At 35.9% G+C, this 18167-nt stretch overlaps 1 protein-coding gene across 1 annotated transcript in view; it reads left to right on the forward strand.

Moving 5' to 3' along the window:
- The window catches only part of LOC145660942 (SCO-spondin-like), a 70137-nt gene extending 52314 nt beyond the window's left edge, over positions 1–17823 (forward strand). The window contains exon 6 of the mRNA XM_081726382.1: positions 17579–17823. Coding sequence (XP_081582508.1) covers positions 17579–17823 — 245 coding nt within the window. The remainder of the gene's footprint in view (positions 1–17578) is intronic.
- Positions 17824–18167: the final 344 nt, after the last annotated feature.

An 18167-nucleotide genomic window follows, 5' to 3' on the forward strand; every position in this document is an offset into this window, starting at 1 on the left:
TCGACTGAAGAAATCACAATCGATATCTTCTGAAGCAAAAGTACTAATATATCGATCTCCTTTCAATATCAACTTGCTCAAAATACTGTAGTTTTTTCTGCTTTTGTGTTAAAAATTACATCCTCTTAACTAAAAGTATTCGAAGACTGGAGCGTTTGTAGATATTCTGTTTGTTGTCGTAGAAGATGAAAATATCACATCAATGGCCTAAAGGCAAATGAAAAGTTCACACCTTTATGTAAATAGAAACTTAAATAGTTTCGCGTTAAATACAACAGAAGTCTAAATCAGTCGAAAATTTTAAAACTAAAGTAAATAAACCAAAATTCAAAAGTAAAACAATTAACAAAAGTAAAACAACCTAACGGCGCAACTATAATTATTTTACATGAGGAAAGCTTAAGTTTAAAGTCGCTTCTTAGCACGAAGGCTACGTAAGACGTCGAACTACAGTTTAATGGATTATCCGAACCACCTTTATTGGTTTATATTTTATGGCTTTCCATCCGGAATTATGTCCGGGGCCTCGTGCACCAAACACGCACTAGACAACTGACATGGTTTGGACGAATGTGTTTGTACTTGCTTCAGATTTTTTCCCTGGCGGTCTGGTAGCTAGCGAGCACATACTTGATGAACGGCTTCAACTCCAGGTGCGAGAACCTTGAAATTTGAACACATTACGGATGTTCAAACTTTCTTTTAAACTGTAGGTTCACATCTCATATAACCTCGGTGCTGCAAAGGAAATTACAACTCCAATGAACGAAGAATCATTTATTCATTTAACGCTTGCCACTAAAAAAAAATACACATGTGGTATCTTATAAACTGTCAGAAAGAGAAATGGAATTTTGTACCATGCAAATATTTTCAGGAAGGCATAGGTTTACACAATCTGCAATATTACCACATTAACAGAGTATTGCCAACACTACAAAAAGTTATATATTTTTTTTAAAAATAGCAAAACGTCAGATTGTTATAGATGCTAAATTTATATATCAAACGAAAACATACAATACTACACTTCATGTTCAGTGTTACAAACTACAGACTATAGCGTATCACAAGCTTCCAAATACATCCAACTTTTTGACTCCTGTACGAGAGTAATAACAAAAATAGCACGGACGAAACAATATTTATCAAAAATACTTTACTGTCGAATACAACGATCATGAGATATTTTGAAGAAATTACCAAGGCAGTGAAAATATAATTTGTTGGAAATGCTTTATTTTCAAACTATGTTACGCATAAGCCTTCAATTACCCCCAGAGAAAAAGACTGGAAGGGGCTACATCAGGAAAACGTGCTAGGAAAAGTGCCTCGGTGACTAAGGTATAGGAAATTCATACGGTATATAATCACATTTATGGTCATAATAGGGAGACCGGTGCTGGTTGACACAGGGGTAGGTTGGCACACTGCAAATTAAATCCAGGTTCAACGATTGGTACACGCGATACACACGTCATAAAAATGGCTACGTACGACGCAGTTGCTGTTGTACTTTCAGGGATATAGGAGAACATTTCAAGAGTTGAGAAGGAAAAAACGTTTTTAGAAAGGGCAAGTAAACTTTTGTAATTCTAGTTTTTATGTGATTTGCGGTAGTAATATATTAATAAAGAAAACAACGAACAACGGATTTCAAAGATTACTAGTTCGTCTACAATAGGCATTGAGATAAACAGTATATGACTCACAGTCATAGTTTACGGAAGCAAATAAGCTGACATAGCACGATGGGGCTGGTCGACACAAAAAGCTTGGGGTAGATTGACACGTGCATTAACCAACCCAGAGTGGTGATGAAAGATATTTTGAATGTATTTTGTAAAGGCTTATGGTGAGTATTGTTTCATCTTCAGATGTTTTATATTTCCTTCTTTCAGTTTGGTACTGTACGCCTATATTTATTGATCGGAACTTCACTTCGCTTTATGTCAACCAGCACTTTTTACCATCTCCCCTCCAAAACACTTCCGATTTAGCAGTTTTACTTTCTTGTCTAAAACAGCATTATTTTCTACACTTTATTTTATTGCCTAAATACATAATGTTAAGACAGAGAGAGGGACGTTAAAGGAATGTTTGCTGTATATTTGTCTTGCATTTCTGAGCATTGAAACGAAGGACAATGTTTCTTGCATTCCTAAAGCAGTAGAAGAGTTTGAAAGTAATAAATGCCAAGAGGAAGAATATGATTTTTTAAGGCCAGACAGAGCCAGGAACGGTGAAATGATTTTTTCTAATGTAATATAGATAGAAGGAGACTAACTGTTGTTTTTCAAAAACATTCATTGAAGAATAGGGGAAAGTAAAATGGGAAGTGGAGGTGGAGAACTAACATATCCAAACAATAAATTTTCCTTTGTTAATGTCATTAAATCTATATAAGATACCACAAGAAGTACAGATTGCAAAATATCGTTATATTTACCAATAATAAACTAAACGAATCATGGATCCAATGCTCACGTTGTAAGAACTGGGCTCACGAGGCTTGTGTGACAGAAACTAACTCTATTTGTGACATAATTGTGATTCAATGGACGATGTGTCTGAGTGAAAATCACATGTATGTAACGTTTTGTGATTTGATGTAGCTAAACTAATTTGTTGTGAAATAGGTAGTACGTCTACGTTAGCTATACACAATATTTTGCATCTTGTTCTGTTTTGATGTGTTCTAATTATGAAAAGAATAACGTAAGGTCAATTATATGCCTATTCCAATCTACAGCTTTATTTTGTTGTAGGGAGAATACGCCGTTTTCATAATATTTTTTGTTGTGCTTATTAGGTAGGAAGCACAGAACACATTTCCTTTTAAAGAAATTGTGAACGTTAGCCTTCATAGTATACAAGTTTTCAGTTGCCTACAGTAGACCTAACACTCCATTTGCATTATTTGCATTGAATTGTTTAAGATAATAGTCCTAGTAGTCATTTTCGTACTTATTAACTACAATGTATAATTTGGAAATACACTAAATATGAAAGAAATAGGTACAAAATATTTCAATATATGAGTGTGTCTACTTACCCTATACAGTGTGTCAACCAACCCAGACTCGGGGTCAGTTGACACATTTCACTTAATGTTATTTTCACACGTGTAGCTCCCATAGTATAATACTGATAATATTCCACATTGTTTTAATTAGTGGAAGAAAGTATAACGAGTGTGCCAATACTTCCTTTCTCTCTCTAGAAAATTTACATCACCAGTTATAGGTGACAAATGAAAAAGTGTGTCAACTATCAACGGTCTACACTAATGGACAGAACAGGCGTCAACCTGGAAAACGGAGTGGGCTTTTACCAAGTTCCTATCGATTATTTTGCACAGTTTCCACGCTTCTCACCTTTCAAGGTACCGTCCAAAAAGACAGGCTCAATTTTGCGAACACCTAACATTCCCGCAAAGACATTGAGCTTATCTAAGTGTTGTGTATTGCCTCCAACAAACATATGGTGATAGGCGTCACTCAGTATCTGCAATTATACCTGTTTACGTGGCACACAGACAAATAGCGCTCTAATCACTGAAACATGCTGATTAACACAACATTACCATACTTATATTAATAACATATTTTTTTTTACAAAATTACTCGGGATCATCGTCTATTAATTCCTGCCAAATGAGCACGTTGTACGGATAAAATTTCTCTTTCTTGTGGAACTAGTGTGACGTTGTATTTAACACTGAAGTTTTGAGCCAGTGCTGTGGATGTACACTCATGTCCAAAATTTAGCCACATTTTGTTTTACTTATTCTAATTTTCGTACTTATAATTCTTTTCATACGAAACTTACCACAAAGATACATTTCGCGATTATACACATAGTATCAGTACTAAAATACCCTGCAAAATCATTATCAAATTATATTTTTACAAGAAGACAGTTATAGATATGCGACAATCATTTTGGATATGAGTGTACATTAATTTCAGCCAACATGTACATCTGTCTCTCTTCAGTACGTGCACTTGGAATACGGTGGTTTGGGGCATTTAACACTTGTTTGTCGTAAAGAACTTCTATAGTAACTTGTCTATTTCATTCGTCCCGCTGTTTTGCTAAAACAATGATTAACAGTACAGTACTATACAGTAACACGAGTTCGGTTCGTCTTCTATCCGTATAAGCACATTGTGTCTGTATCATACAATGAAAAAAATACATTCTCATACAAGAATTACTAGTGCCGCTTCCTTGACATTACTTTTCCTCAGGACACACCAACTGAAGAAACTCTTTCACACGCAATGGCTTATCAAACAAATTTGTTACTTCCGGTTGTTCGGTATCACTTTTACTCGGCACTCACAAGCTGATAGTGGTGAATGGGTGAACGGACTGGCCTTAACTTCAAGAATGATAGCATGAAAAAAAGCAAGTAATGATTGCATCACGGAAATTGGATACAAATGAAGCCACATGGTACTTAGCATCAAATTACGTGGATAGTTTGTCAAACATTTAAAAATCATAATACTATTTAATATAATTTGATACTTCACACTGTTCCGCAGGTATGGGAAGAATGGGAAAAGACTGGTCTCTGCAAATGACGTATTTCGGAGAGACTAGAACAACTTTTTTTTGTTTCCTTTTGCTTTTTGACATTACAGTAACTGCTCTTCGTAATTGCTATTACAAGGTATCAGAATTACATGATTTACTATAAGCAGTGTTTGAAACGTTCACAATTTTTATCATATCTTTGGAATGTCTGAAATATCAAATTGCTGTAAACAGCGTTATGTATACTATCCTATCGAGTAGATGTGAAATTTCTCTAAGTACTTTATAAAATAAAGCTTTACGAAACAAGTCGAATTTTCATATCTTGGTACTTTGTTCATACTTCTTAGAAATTCCTCATATCATGAACGAAGTGTTCGACACTAAGATACTTTATGCGGATATGCAATGCCCCGTCCATCTCACTTGTGTTACTACTGTTGTACAGGCCTCCGTAATTTGAATATTTCCAACATTGTAGTGTCCTCAGTTTTCAACGCTGAACAAAAAATGTGGTATTGCGTGTTTTCGTTTGATACATAGATTTAAGATTTGTAAAAGTCTGACGTAGTGCTGTTTGGAAAAAGAATGAACTTTATGTTGGATTGGAAACACTGTTAAGATGGTGGATCTTCGTGGCTAAGCGGTTAGCACACTCGCCTTTGGCGTGGGAGACCCGAGTTCGATTCCCGGTGGGAGGTCATGTGGTTCGGATTCCACGTTAATCAGTAGGTACACGTCTCATATAGCCTCGCTGCTGAACGAGACGTAAAACTAAAAAAAAAAAAAATCAAATCAAAAAACATTGTTAAGATGATAGTATTGCGTAGTATATGGAACAATATTAATCGGCTGATATTCGTATTTTACTAAATTTTATATCTCTATCTGCCTTCCTTTCTATGGTATAACAGTTGTAAATCCTTTCCTTGAGATACACGTATATGTTGACCGGATTGAATTGTAAATCTTACCAGTTTCGAAGAATTATTAAAAGCAAAAACAATAGATTTCGTCAAATGTTTTTAAGCACTCTCCCTTGTCTTCTTGTGAGTTACAACTTTGTAATTCTTCTAAATAAATACGTTATTATTATATTTAAACTTTCCGCTTGGTCTGGTCTAACGGTGCGTTCAATCTATAATGCGTGAGATCCATAGTGCGAGCCCAGTTCGAGTAGTGGATAAATACTGTGTGCGTCAGCCTCCTTTTCGCATTCCTTTATTCCTTAATTTTGTTGGTTATTTTGATAACTGTCTTCCTTAGCAGCGGAGCATAATAAGTATCGTGAAACTAAAGACATCTAGCATAACCAGAAAATCGATACCATCGATAGAAACACATTTGTTATGAGAAAAAAAGAAAATAATTCTCGGGGTATATTTCTATCTCCCTTGTGAAATCGAAGTTCACAAATATTTTGGGTACACAAATGTTAAACGTACCTCTGGTTTCTCAAAAATTTAGACAATATTTGATTTATTGCGAAAAGAGCAGCTTTCTGAATTTTGCAATTACATCACGTTGTTCTAAAGGTTATTATACTCTGACTTCATAACTAACTCAATTGTCATAATAAACAAATTATACTGATTTAGTTGCATTCCAATTAAGAATTGTGTTGGTTTGTTAAATAGGTCTAAGAATTTTAGTTAATAAATGAACACACTTACTTTTCATTTTAGAGCATTAAATATTAATAATGATATTATGTTACTTTCTTCTTTTTTTTACTTTTCATTACAAAGTGTGTCCTCAAAATGAAGTATACAATTTATGTGGTCCATACAATGTTGAAACGCAGCGTTTCCCAACCGGTGTGCCGCGGCACACTGGTGTGCCGTGAATGGGCTGCTGGTGTGCCGCGAGGAATCGAAACAAAATTATTAATTTTATAGCAATAAAATTGCAAAAGGTAGTGAAAAAGTATATTTGTATTTCACATTACTATGAACCTCTACTATGAATCTACAATTTTAAGTTTCATACCGGGTTACTGTTCTGTACATTTATAATGTTGAAAAAAGTATATGTTATAATTGTAATGACCATTATTGCTTATTTATTGTTGCAGACTATTTCGTAACTTGGAAATTTAAAATATTCAATCCTTTCGACAAATTACCTACATTTGTGTTTTAAAAGTAAAAGAGATTTGTTTGTTTGTTCGTTATTTAGTGATTTTCCTTCTTAATAAAAGGTTGGATACAGTTTTTTTAAAAGAAAGCGTATTTTTAGAAATCAGAGTCCAATATTTCATTGCAATTGTTTTCTATTTTTAAATTAGAATGAAAAATAAGCATAATGATTTACCAAGGGGAAAAAACAGTGAAAGAGCTTTCTTCTTTGTGAGGAAATCAATAATCACAAAAAAAATACCACTGTGTTTTATATTTACAAATAATAATATCTATAAGTGTGCCGCGAGAATCGAAGTAACACCCGTAGTGTGCCGCAAGTTGAAAAAGGTTGGGAAACGCTGTTGAAACGTGTTACTACAAACCCTACAATAAACCGGGCAATTGCCACCAAAGTTGTTTCTGTAAGGAAGGATTTGTACGTCAATATTTCTGGGGACCCTGCATTCTCAGGTCTCAATGTCCATGTGAGTACTATCATCCATTGTTAGTAGCTCTGCATGCACACACTTCTTCAGTAGAAGACTTATAGCTTTCTTTTTGATAGAACTATTGTAATTTTTGCAGAAATGTTGACATTTTACTGAGAAATATATATACAAAAGTGCATATATATAAACAGTTCTTCGTTCCTCGCTCTCTTCTTCAAAATCCAAAGTATATTTTCTTGTATTTAATAAGATTGTAATATCTGATGTTTTCCAGACTTTTAAAATTATTTTGTTTAAACTGCCCAAAATCCCTTATCAGCTCTTTCTTGTAATGTGTAGCAAAGAAAAATTAACATTAGATTTCATATTTAATTTTCAGTTTTTCTTTCATAATTCAAAGATTGATACGTTTCAGTTGACAAATATCAAATAGTGACAGCTGTCAAACCATCCTTTATAGACGTACAACACTCTACAAACGCATGTATCAAATTCTTAGCTGTTATGTACCGCACTCAGTGTGCTGTAGTAAGCAAAATGGCGAAGAAAAAATATTGATTTGGAAATATATGTGATGGGTCTTTCCCAAACAAACTTTACAGATAGTAGGACAGTTCGAGATCGTGCGCTTGTGATATTATTAAACATGGATGACAATCTCCTGCACAACCCATATCAGAAACTAAATAATTTCATGAATTTGAAGGTCTGTGAGAATTGACTATTACAACGTGTTATCGCTGGATGATTACATGTGACCAAATCAACAGTGAATCTATCAGGAAACGAGGCAGCAAACCGTCCACAAGTTCAACATCCTTGCTTTAACACCATGATATATCACGGAGAGAAAGAGCGATCCCGAAGGTTGTACGAGAGTCATGTATTTGGTGTTCACTGAAGAAGCGTGCTAACACGGAGAAAGTGTAGATCATCCTAACTAATTGTTTAAAATTATGGGCCATCATCTACAGACGAATATCGATGTAACATAGTGCAAGATCGAAAAAGAAGTATTTCATGAGTTTTCATGGTTATTACTGACCTTTGCTACAAAGGTAAGTTGAGGATTAAATTAGGTTTAAGAACAAAACTCAATAGCAACTGTGTTTCCTAGTAGGAACATGCCATATCCGCAGTTTATACACACGAAATACGAGATGCCGATGGGTAGTTTGTATGGTACTCACTACAGCAAATCATCAAGTCACGCGGGCAAACGCCTTTTGGGAATGTATGGCATATGTAACTAGTATTTATGATATATATATATATATATATATATATATATATATATATATATATAGGATTGCCCATTTTAATCTTTCCATGGAAATTAGGCCAGTAAAAATACGATTTAACCTAGGACTAATTGCAATAGAAATGAAACCAACGCCAATACTTTTATTTTATGTTCTTATTGAACATACAATCCGTATAGAAGAATCTATTTAGGGGAACACCCTCAAAATGGCTACTTTCGATATGGCGGCCAGGACACCTTCAAATAAATTAAATATATATAGCTATTTCATTTTATTTCGAGAAAACTATTAAGTTTAGAGTGGAAGTTCTCTGCTTAATTTTTGTTCGTCTTTCTTTAGCCTACATTTTGATACCCGTATCATTAAAATCGGGCTCATACTCCTAAATTTATAAAGGAAATTAATTGTGTTCCACAGGTTCTAAATAGCGGCGCAGATATGTTTAAAAAAACTTTGCTGTTTATAGAACTTCCATAGAAACATATGTGCTCCGTTGCTTTGAAAATCATTATTATTATCATTAGTTGAAATGTTTTTCAATAATTTTATAACATAGATAATTTTAAACTTTGATATACCGTTTTTTTCTTAACTTGTGACATTTTAAAATAATAAATTATATTTTTCTCAGTACGGTGCAGATTGAATGTATTGTGCAATGGTTATATTGGTTTTATTTATACTGAAATACTTTATATTGGTCTCTTTGGTGGAGAGCAAAGCTGAAAGCATGATAATTCTGTAGATACTTTCCTTAGTTCCATAGTGTTGTATTTAGGCAGTTTTCACTTACTGATGAGTTTCTTGGGTTGCATTGGGCATCTCATGAGTGGAACAAGGTTCAAAGAGATTTACAGTTAGTGTAAGCGCCGAACACTATAGTTCACATGATAAGTGGTAAAGTAGTTTCAAGAGAACTCTGAGGTTATTTCTTAAGAGATGCAGTTCTAAATATACTTCTATCTGAGAAAACCATTTTATACGGAAGTTCACCTGTGATTATGCAGAGCACCTTAACAAGTAACACTTCCTTGCTTGATAATGAACATAATGCTCCAAAGGGTATGTGGTTTGCTGTAAAGAAGTGTATCAACATGGCTATGAGTAAAAAAGATGAAATCCTTCCAACTTATTTCACATGAACTTTTGAAGGAAATTCACAGTCTTATCAAGGATAAGAAAACATCTTTGGCAGCTGAAAATCGTACCAGCAATCTATGGATTCAATACATGAAACTTGTAGATATCCTTCGCAGATTTATCAACTGGAAAGGACAGAGGATTGGAAATTGCATTTGAGTACCTGTGAAGAAATGTTTCCATATTTTGCAGCCTGTGGCCACAACCTCTACTGAAATCAGTGTATCTATATCTAGAGGAAAAGATTCGGCTACAAGATGAGCATCCGGACGTATAAAAATTGTTCTCTGAGGGCTATCACATCACCTGACAAAGTGATCCTTACTGGGCACGACTTTCTAATGATCTCGTGATTAAACAGACTCTAATGACAAACATCAAAACTACAGGAGGATTAGTACGAGATAGAGGTATTGGGAAGTCCCAAAGGTAACTTTACATTAGCAGATGCGTTGTGGAAGATGGTAGGAAATGAATTGAAAGAATCAAGTGAAACATTACTAGCAGAACAAGTCGTTGTGGATGGCGGTAAAAGAAAGACAGACTTTTAATTCTATGTTCTAGCTATGTGCAGTTTGCCTTTAAAAAAATCTACCCCATAGCTACCGTCATTGTTTTTGACGGTTATTAGTTTGGACCAAGCATAAAAGACACAACTCATGTTCGTCAATCAATGGAAATAAAAGAAGTTCAAGTTATATTTACTGGGGACATGCCATTTCACTCTAAGAAGGAATTGTTCTTCGCAAACCCAAACAATATGCAGCGTTTCATAAACATGCTGAGTGATAAACTACCAGTAGAGGGCTTCCAAACACTATATGCTACTAACGACGCGAGTGTCAATATTGTAAAAACTTGTGTTAAATGTGCCAGAAAAATGAAGACACTTGTGTATGCAGAAGATACTGATATTTAGATATTACTTTCTTATTTTGCAAGAGTAGGTGGATTACCATTGTATCTCAGATCACACGGACAAAACGATTCCAGTTCACAACGTATTTGGGACATAGAACGTGTATTATCTATTATCAGTGAAGAAACTTGTAGTCACCTTCCATTTATTCATGCGATTGCTGGATGTAATAGAACATCGCATTTGCTTGGTATAGATAAATGTGTGTCATTGAGGAAAATTAAAGATGAACTCTTTCTTTAGCAAGCAAGAGTATTCCAAAATTCTTCGTCCACCATTAAGAACATCATCGCTGCAGATGAAAAGGTCCTAGTTTATTTGTACAATTGTAAATCAACTGATACTTTACAGAACTTGCGTTACCAAATATTTTGTTAAACAATATCAGCACAATTGTGTGTACTTGAAGCTAAATGCTACCCATCCACAAGTGATGTTTGTCCATATGCAAGTACAGCAATGGATTGAATCAGATAAGCAATTGAAGCCAGAGGAAACATGTTGAAGATAGGTTTCTTCTGATACCAATGTCCGTACCTCCAGCTCCTGCAAATATTCTAAAGGCCATCAGATGTAATCTCGACGGGATTGTGATTCTAAAAATACTTGCAGAAAACAACAAATGGTTTGCACTGCCGCATGCGGAGAATGTCAAGGTACAAGTATTCTGAACTCTCCTAAATCTTGTTTTGAGGACAAGGAAGGAATAAATGGAAATGTAATATATATATATATATATATATATATATATATATATATATATATATATATATATATATATATATATATATATATATATACCATTTATTTGAAGGTGTACTGACCGCCATATTGAAAGTAACAATTTTGATTATTCTATACTTTTTCTATGTTCAACAAGAACATAAAACAAAACAATTGGCGTTGGCTTCATTTCTTTTGCAGTTAGTCCTAGGTTAAGCCTTATTTTTCACTAATTTTACTAGACTAGATATCTCATAAACAGTTGAACATAAATTAAAAAAACAGAAACTCAAACTGGAAATGCCATGGGGCAAATCGAATTGTGTTGTAACGGTGTCCTCCAGGGCCGCTCTTCATGGGAGCCCAGGGGCCAACTTTAAAATTTGAAATAAAAACCTCGCTTGATAGCTCTCTAAAAACTAAAAAGCGTTAAGGCAAAATATTTTTCATATCGATCACCGTATTCAAAATGGCCACGAAGACATGGTGCCTGTATCAGAAAAAGCATTCAGTACCATTAATATGAAAACAATTGAAGATAAATGTACAGAACAAAACTTCGAAAAGGAAATTACAGAGAGCATTTATCATTCCACGGATCGAGAGTGTTACAACAGAGGAAAAGATGATTAGATGAAGTGTGATAATGCAAAGGAGAAAATCTAATTTCTAGAAAATTATTGCTCTAACCTCCCTTTGTAAGTGAGTGAAGCAGGAAGGAACACTTAAATAGCAAATGAGAATGTTAGTTCTTGCAAATTGTACCTACGCAACAATTATCTGAAATGTGTATTTATAGGAGATAGGTATCTCCTTAATGAGAAAAAAGTAGGTAAAATTCTTGTTAAATCGTACCTTTTATTTTGATTGCATGCAAAGATATGATCTAAAAACGAATCAACTGTAGTGGTTTACAAACACCGTGTGCGTGGGTTTTCGCGGGGATCTCCCGTTTCCTCTCACTTTCTTCATTACACCATTTCACTCATCTCTCATCATCACCGTCTCCTTTAGCCTAACCGACATAACCGTTGGACGTAAAACTCAATAATTTCATTTTTGAATCAACTGTAATGCGAAGAAATTTGCTGAACAATGCAATTATAGAACAATATGTACAAACGTTGGTTTTGTTCAACAGTCGTCTGCACGATACTAGTTCGATTCTTGTCGTTCTATGTCTCCTTGAATGTGATAGAAATGAGCGTCACTGAGATTTTGTAAACAGTTACATTCCGAATAACTTTCAGCGGTAATTTCAGTTGTGATCCTCAGTAACGAAACGGATCAGGCTGGTGCAGATGCCTCCCAGACATCTTGCTTGCATTATGTTAATTGGGGCGAAAGGGCGGGAGAATTGTGTGCAAGTTCCAAAAGTGTTTTATTAAAACCTATGCTTCGCATTTCAGTTGCTTCTTTCTTCCCATCCCTCTTGCAATACAAATGGGTATTAAACTTGAATTTCACCTTATTTTTATTTATTACAGTACCAGTCACTTGTACACCCAAGTGTTTCAGACAAACCATACCTATTGCTAGTAAACATGGGGTTCTCATTTGAGATTTTACCATTCATTCGCGCTTCCACACTTAGGGAGGGGGATCGGAAAGATAATATTCTAAGAATTAGATTTCCTCTTTTGCAATCACTTTTCCTTTAATAATCTTTTCCTCCGTAGCATCTCGAGCCGTGGAATAATAAATACCGTATGTGGTTTGTTAGACGTGTTTTATTTTGTTCATTTATCTCCAACCGCTTTCATGTTAGTGGTACTGGACGTTTTATCTGATACAGACAACATATCTTGGATACGTTGAATACGAGAAACCATTTCAATACACTGAATACAACGCAATGTACGTACCTCATCATGTCAAATGGGTTCTCAAGGTGACCTGTGACCTTGATCTGACAGTGACCTCTGACCATCATACTTGATTGACGCATATTTGGCCGGCTTGCGACATAGAATCATAACATACAGCTTTTTCTTTGTTCTCACTTCGATTTACGTTTTCTCAGGCTCTTTCAGAACTTACCATTACAATCCCATAAGAAAAAAAAATCGAAATTTGACCTTTGACCTTATTTCTCTTAAATCTTTAGTACAAGTGATATACTTCTATGGCGAAACAAAACTTATGTCCTTCGTCTAAAGTTACACCAAATTGCACGGCTTTACCTCATACCACTTTTGCACAGTGAACAAATGAAATTGATACACGAATTAATCAATCATCTGTGTATATATATTGACAGATAGATAGATACAGGTGGTGATCAGAAAAATGGAAACACCTGAACGAAATTGCAACTTACCAGATTAATATGGTGTCGGGCCACCTTTCACCTTGAGAATAGCCTTGATGCGATGTGGGATGGAGGCATAGAGGTCGTGAATTGTAGCAAGTGGAATTTTACACCATTCCTCGTGCAGGGCATCGGCCAGTTCTGTGAGAAAGGATGGAGGTGGAAATCGTCGCCGGAGTCGTGTTTCCAATTATTCCAATGTTCAATTATATTGAGATCTAGGGATTGGGCGGGCCAAGGGAGGTGTTAAACTTCATCCCGATGTTCCTCAAACCACGCTGCAACAACGCCAGCTGTGTGAATGGGTGCATTATCATCCCGGAAGATGGCATCATTGTCCTGGAACAACATCCGGACCATAGGATGCAAGTGGTCTCCTAAAATTGCAACATAACCGTTGGCAGTGATTCGTCCGCTAAGTGTGACCACAGGACCCAATGAAAACCATGATATTGCGGCCCACAGCATCACCGAGCCGCCGCCATGTTTCACAGTTGGGCGGAGACACTGCAGATCATAAGCTTCGTTGAGCGTTCACCACACATAAAGACGGCCCGTGGTTGGGAATAGGGTGAAGGATAACTCATCCGACCATATCACACGTTTCCAGTCCTCAACGGTCCAAGTTGCATGGTCGCGGCACCATTTGCGGTGTACGAAAGCGTTATTGTCCCTGATGAGCGGTTTGGCCCGTGCAACACGACCCAGTAAGTTCCTGTCATGTAATTCGCGGCGGATTGTGATTGTATATATATAGACGATACCAAACCAAGTATCGAAAGTAATGTACTCGTCTCGAGTATTAACGAAAAATTACTGAGATTTTCTTTATTAAAAATTCGTTGCGTTATTGAGTTACATGTTTTTGTGTGACTGGAATCACAGCCGTTGCAACGTACCCCTTCCTTATGAATAGCCGTAGAGGAGTCGTTGTTTGGAAGTGAATTCAAGACAAGTAAAATGGTCCTACAAAACTCACTACACTGAAAATGTTAATCGACTGAAAGTCATTACAGTAATGCAATTCTGATTTTGTTAAGCTAAACAAACTAGGAAGAGATTCAAATAGATATAACATCATATTTCGTTTTACTAAATGAAATGAATTTACTAATTTTTATTTTTTGGGAGAAAGGGCTGCATATGATTCAAAATTTTTATTTATGCGAAAACTTGAAAAATAGATATTACAAACTCTAGCAATTTAGCATAATTTAAATATCTGATATCTATCAATCAACAACTTACTATTTTCGTCGATTTGCTTATCAAATATAATACTGTATATTCAATGTATATAAATGGATAATTTACCAAAGGTATAAAACTGCTCATTCCTTTTACAACTCAAGTATAGGTGCTTCAATTTGAATTAATAATCTTCCGTATAATATATACAGCCATAGACTTCTTCACAGAAAAATTAATATGTTTAAGAGAACCAGAGAGAAAATCCTTTTCCATGGATCACGGAAGGTCAATCTAACTACCATATGTATTTGCCAAATTAGCCAACTAACCACCAAATTACTCGGAAAGACTTTTTGAGCAATACCGAACACTTGTCTACTTCGCAAAACTTGGTTATAACGACGATACCTTTGTAAAAAGGATAATGCACAATAACAACTATTCACTGCCTGTTATATAAAGTTGCACTTGACTTCAGGCTTTCTATTCAAAGTGCTAGCCCAACTTACGGTTGTGTCCTTCCGAACTATGTATTCACGTATCCTTGTATCTAACTTCACGATATTAATGGCGCTAGCGTTAGAAGTAATCCACCTGGCATTTGAAGTAGCTATGCCGTATGCAAACCATCTACCAACAGGCAGCGTAGTTCCCTTTCCTTTCACTTCGGCGCTGCGAGAACTGCACTGAAATTATACGCGGAGAAAGGGAGAACAAATAGTAATTTTTGTTAGTTGATATAACGCAAGTATTTTAAAGAGCCACACAACTTTGAGTTAAGAATGAATACTTTGTTTCCTTCTGGTATTTTAAAAGAGCAAGTTTCCAGCATATTTCGAAAGTTTAGTTTCTAGAGCAAGTACATAGGGTCTCAATTTCCAACATGACATTTCTTGACACAGTTATGGAATTTTTCCGGGAAGACATGCATTAAGACTTTTTGTTATTTTACTACAACAGTTCATATATGAGAAGACATCAACTTCCGTATAAAACTTTTGAAGCATTTTATCAGATTCTGTTTAGAACAGAGAATTAGCAGGTACTGGATTTCGGACAAAGACAGGCCCGGCTCATGTAGAGAAGAAAAGCATCAGAAGAAACCAGAGGGTTGGTTAGAACTACCAAGGTGCCACCATTTTACAAACGCAGCAAGTTGTTTATTATTATTCCTAACAGAAAATACTATTAATATTCTTAACAGAAAATAAAAGTGTTAAAATGGGTGTAAAATTTAAGTATGCATACAAAAAGATTTAATGGTTATTACTTTATTCTTAAACACTCTTCTACATCAATGATACATGAAAGAAAATATTCATAATATTTACTCTGAAATGTATTTAATATCCACCTTTAACCCTTCGAGTGTCAAGCGGGATACAATTTGTACCCCACTTATATTTTCTATGATAACTCCATAAGTATTGATTGTTAATTTTTCATTTTTCTTATAGCTGGGTTTTAACAAATGAAAAAATAAGGAAATGAAATAATTTTTGTATAGAAGTTGTTATCTTTCGTTGAAAATACCATTTCTTGATTGGAGTCCAAAATGTACCCCACTCGGCACTCAGTGGGAAAAATTGAATTTTGCAGTCCACATTATTTCACATTTGGCCTAGCACTACTGCTTCGTAAGTTAATCAACCCTGAGAAGAATGATGAAAAATATTGAAATTGTATTATACTTATGTTAGCCCAACGTTATCCTCCTTAAAACTTACCAAACGTCTTAAATAAATTTCAGAATTTACATATTATACAATAATTTTAAAATTCTCACGACCAAATACATTAAAAAATATGCTGGGGTCCATTTTGTACTCCGCTTGGCACTCAGCGTATGCTAAATAGCTTGGCCCTCCAAGGGTTAACTCAGTAGTTACAGTTAAGGACAGATTAAGGAAAAAGAATTTAATTAATTCAGTAGTTGTACTCAATATGCGAAACTCGTGCGATGGTAGGTCATTGATTCGCAAGCGTTCACTATGTGTGTTCCACGATTCCTGTAGGACTGAATGACGAATGCAGTTGTGCGAGACGTTGTAGGAGGTGGCAATGTGAGTGATTTATGTGAAACGCATTGTCGTCATGAGTTGGCAACAATGGAACGAAGCATCGTGGCGGGTGCCCGACGCATGGGACGTTGATTTCGCAAATGGTGCAGATATTCAACTTCTCACGTGCAATCGTGTCCAGAGCGTGTCGATTTGGTGGATGAAGGCGTCATAGGCTACAACAGACTCCATACCGGGCGTCCCGCAGCCCATAATAACCGAAACTGGCGACATTTTTTACTTATGGTCACCAGAAACAGGAGAGCAACAGTGGAACAAATCACGGTCTATTCAACACTGGCCGCATCTAGTGGATACTCCGTCGTATCGTGCGTGTCCCCTGGTATGGAAGCCGTCACCCTACATGGGTGGCACTGCCAAACCCGTATAGTCGGACACTCCAGCATGGAATTGCCACCATTCACCGCGGAGGTACACTGCAACAGTGGTATAACATCATATGGTTCAATGAGAGACAGTGCCTAAGGTAAGTATTGTGGATGAAGTGAGGGATCCCGCATGCCTAGAGGGCTTGGTTCAGGGCGGTCGAGTATCAGCAATCAACCATGGTGTTTTCCGTTTTCCTAGCACAGAATGGACCCCTTGATTGTTCTCGAATTGTACCACGCACTTACAGACCTAGTTTTACCCCGTATCGCTGCATTCTGCAGTGAAAGAAGTGGGCAGACCTATGAGTTTTGTTAAGCAGGTGTAGTTCAGAAGAGACACACAATGAAGAAGTTACTTTTCTTAAGCTATAGAAGGTAATTGTACCCTCTCCATTCGGGGCACACCAAATACTTACGGGCAGTGTGAACATACGACTTTACTGTTCCATAATCTCGGTATTGATAGGAGATATTATGGTCATTGGCAAGCACCACGCTCAGAGTTCTTTGCCGAAAACTCCCCACAGCTACGAATTCATAGCAGTAACCCATGTATCACTGGGTCTCTTGGGTTACGACTTTTATCCAGGTCATCCGAATCTAGATCTTGCTTCTCAGACTCAGTGTGACTTAGTGATCCGGACAGACACAAAGACCCAAGTGCTGCCTAATTATCAGAACGGAAACATTACCGCAGAATGTTGTAGTTAATTAATGATGTTCGCTGCTGGAGGTCGTATATTTATTTGTCTGATCCTCGAAGTGACATTTCTTAATCAAAATATTGTTATGAATATATCAATTATACATAATTTCATTTTTAGTCGTCTTTCTATATATGGTTGTTGAAGATAGCTCGTACAAAATGAATTAACAAAACAGGATTCTGGATAATCAGTGTCTCTTATATTCTAAATGATAAGTTTAACAGGTCGATAAAATTTGACGATCTCCCATAAGAGTAATATGTTGTTTATTTTGTGATTCTGACGGTTTTGAAGTCTGATAAACCTTGTAGTTACCTCTCAGGGCAATATTTGATACATACAGACGCA

Source organism: Thermobia domestica, chromosome 9 (genome assembly GCF_964235325.1).
Source record: "Thermobia domestica chromosome 9, izTheDome1.hap1.1, whole genome shotgun sequence".
Lineage (NCBI taxonomy): Eukaryota > Metazoa > Arthropoda > Insecta > Zygentoma > Lepismatidae > Thermobia > Thermobia domestica.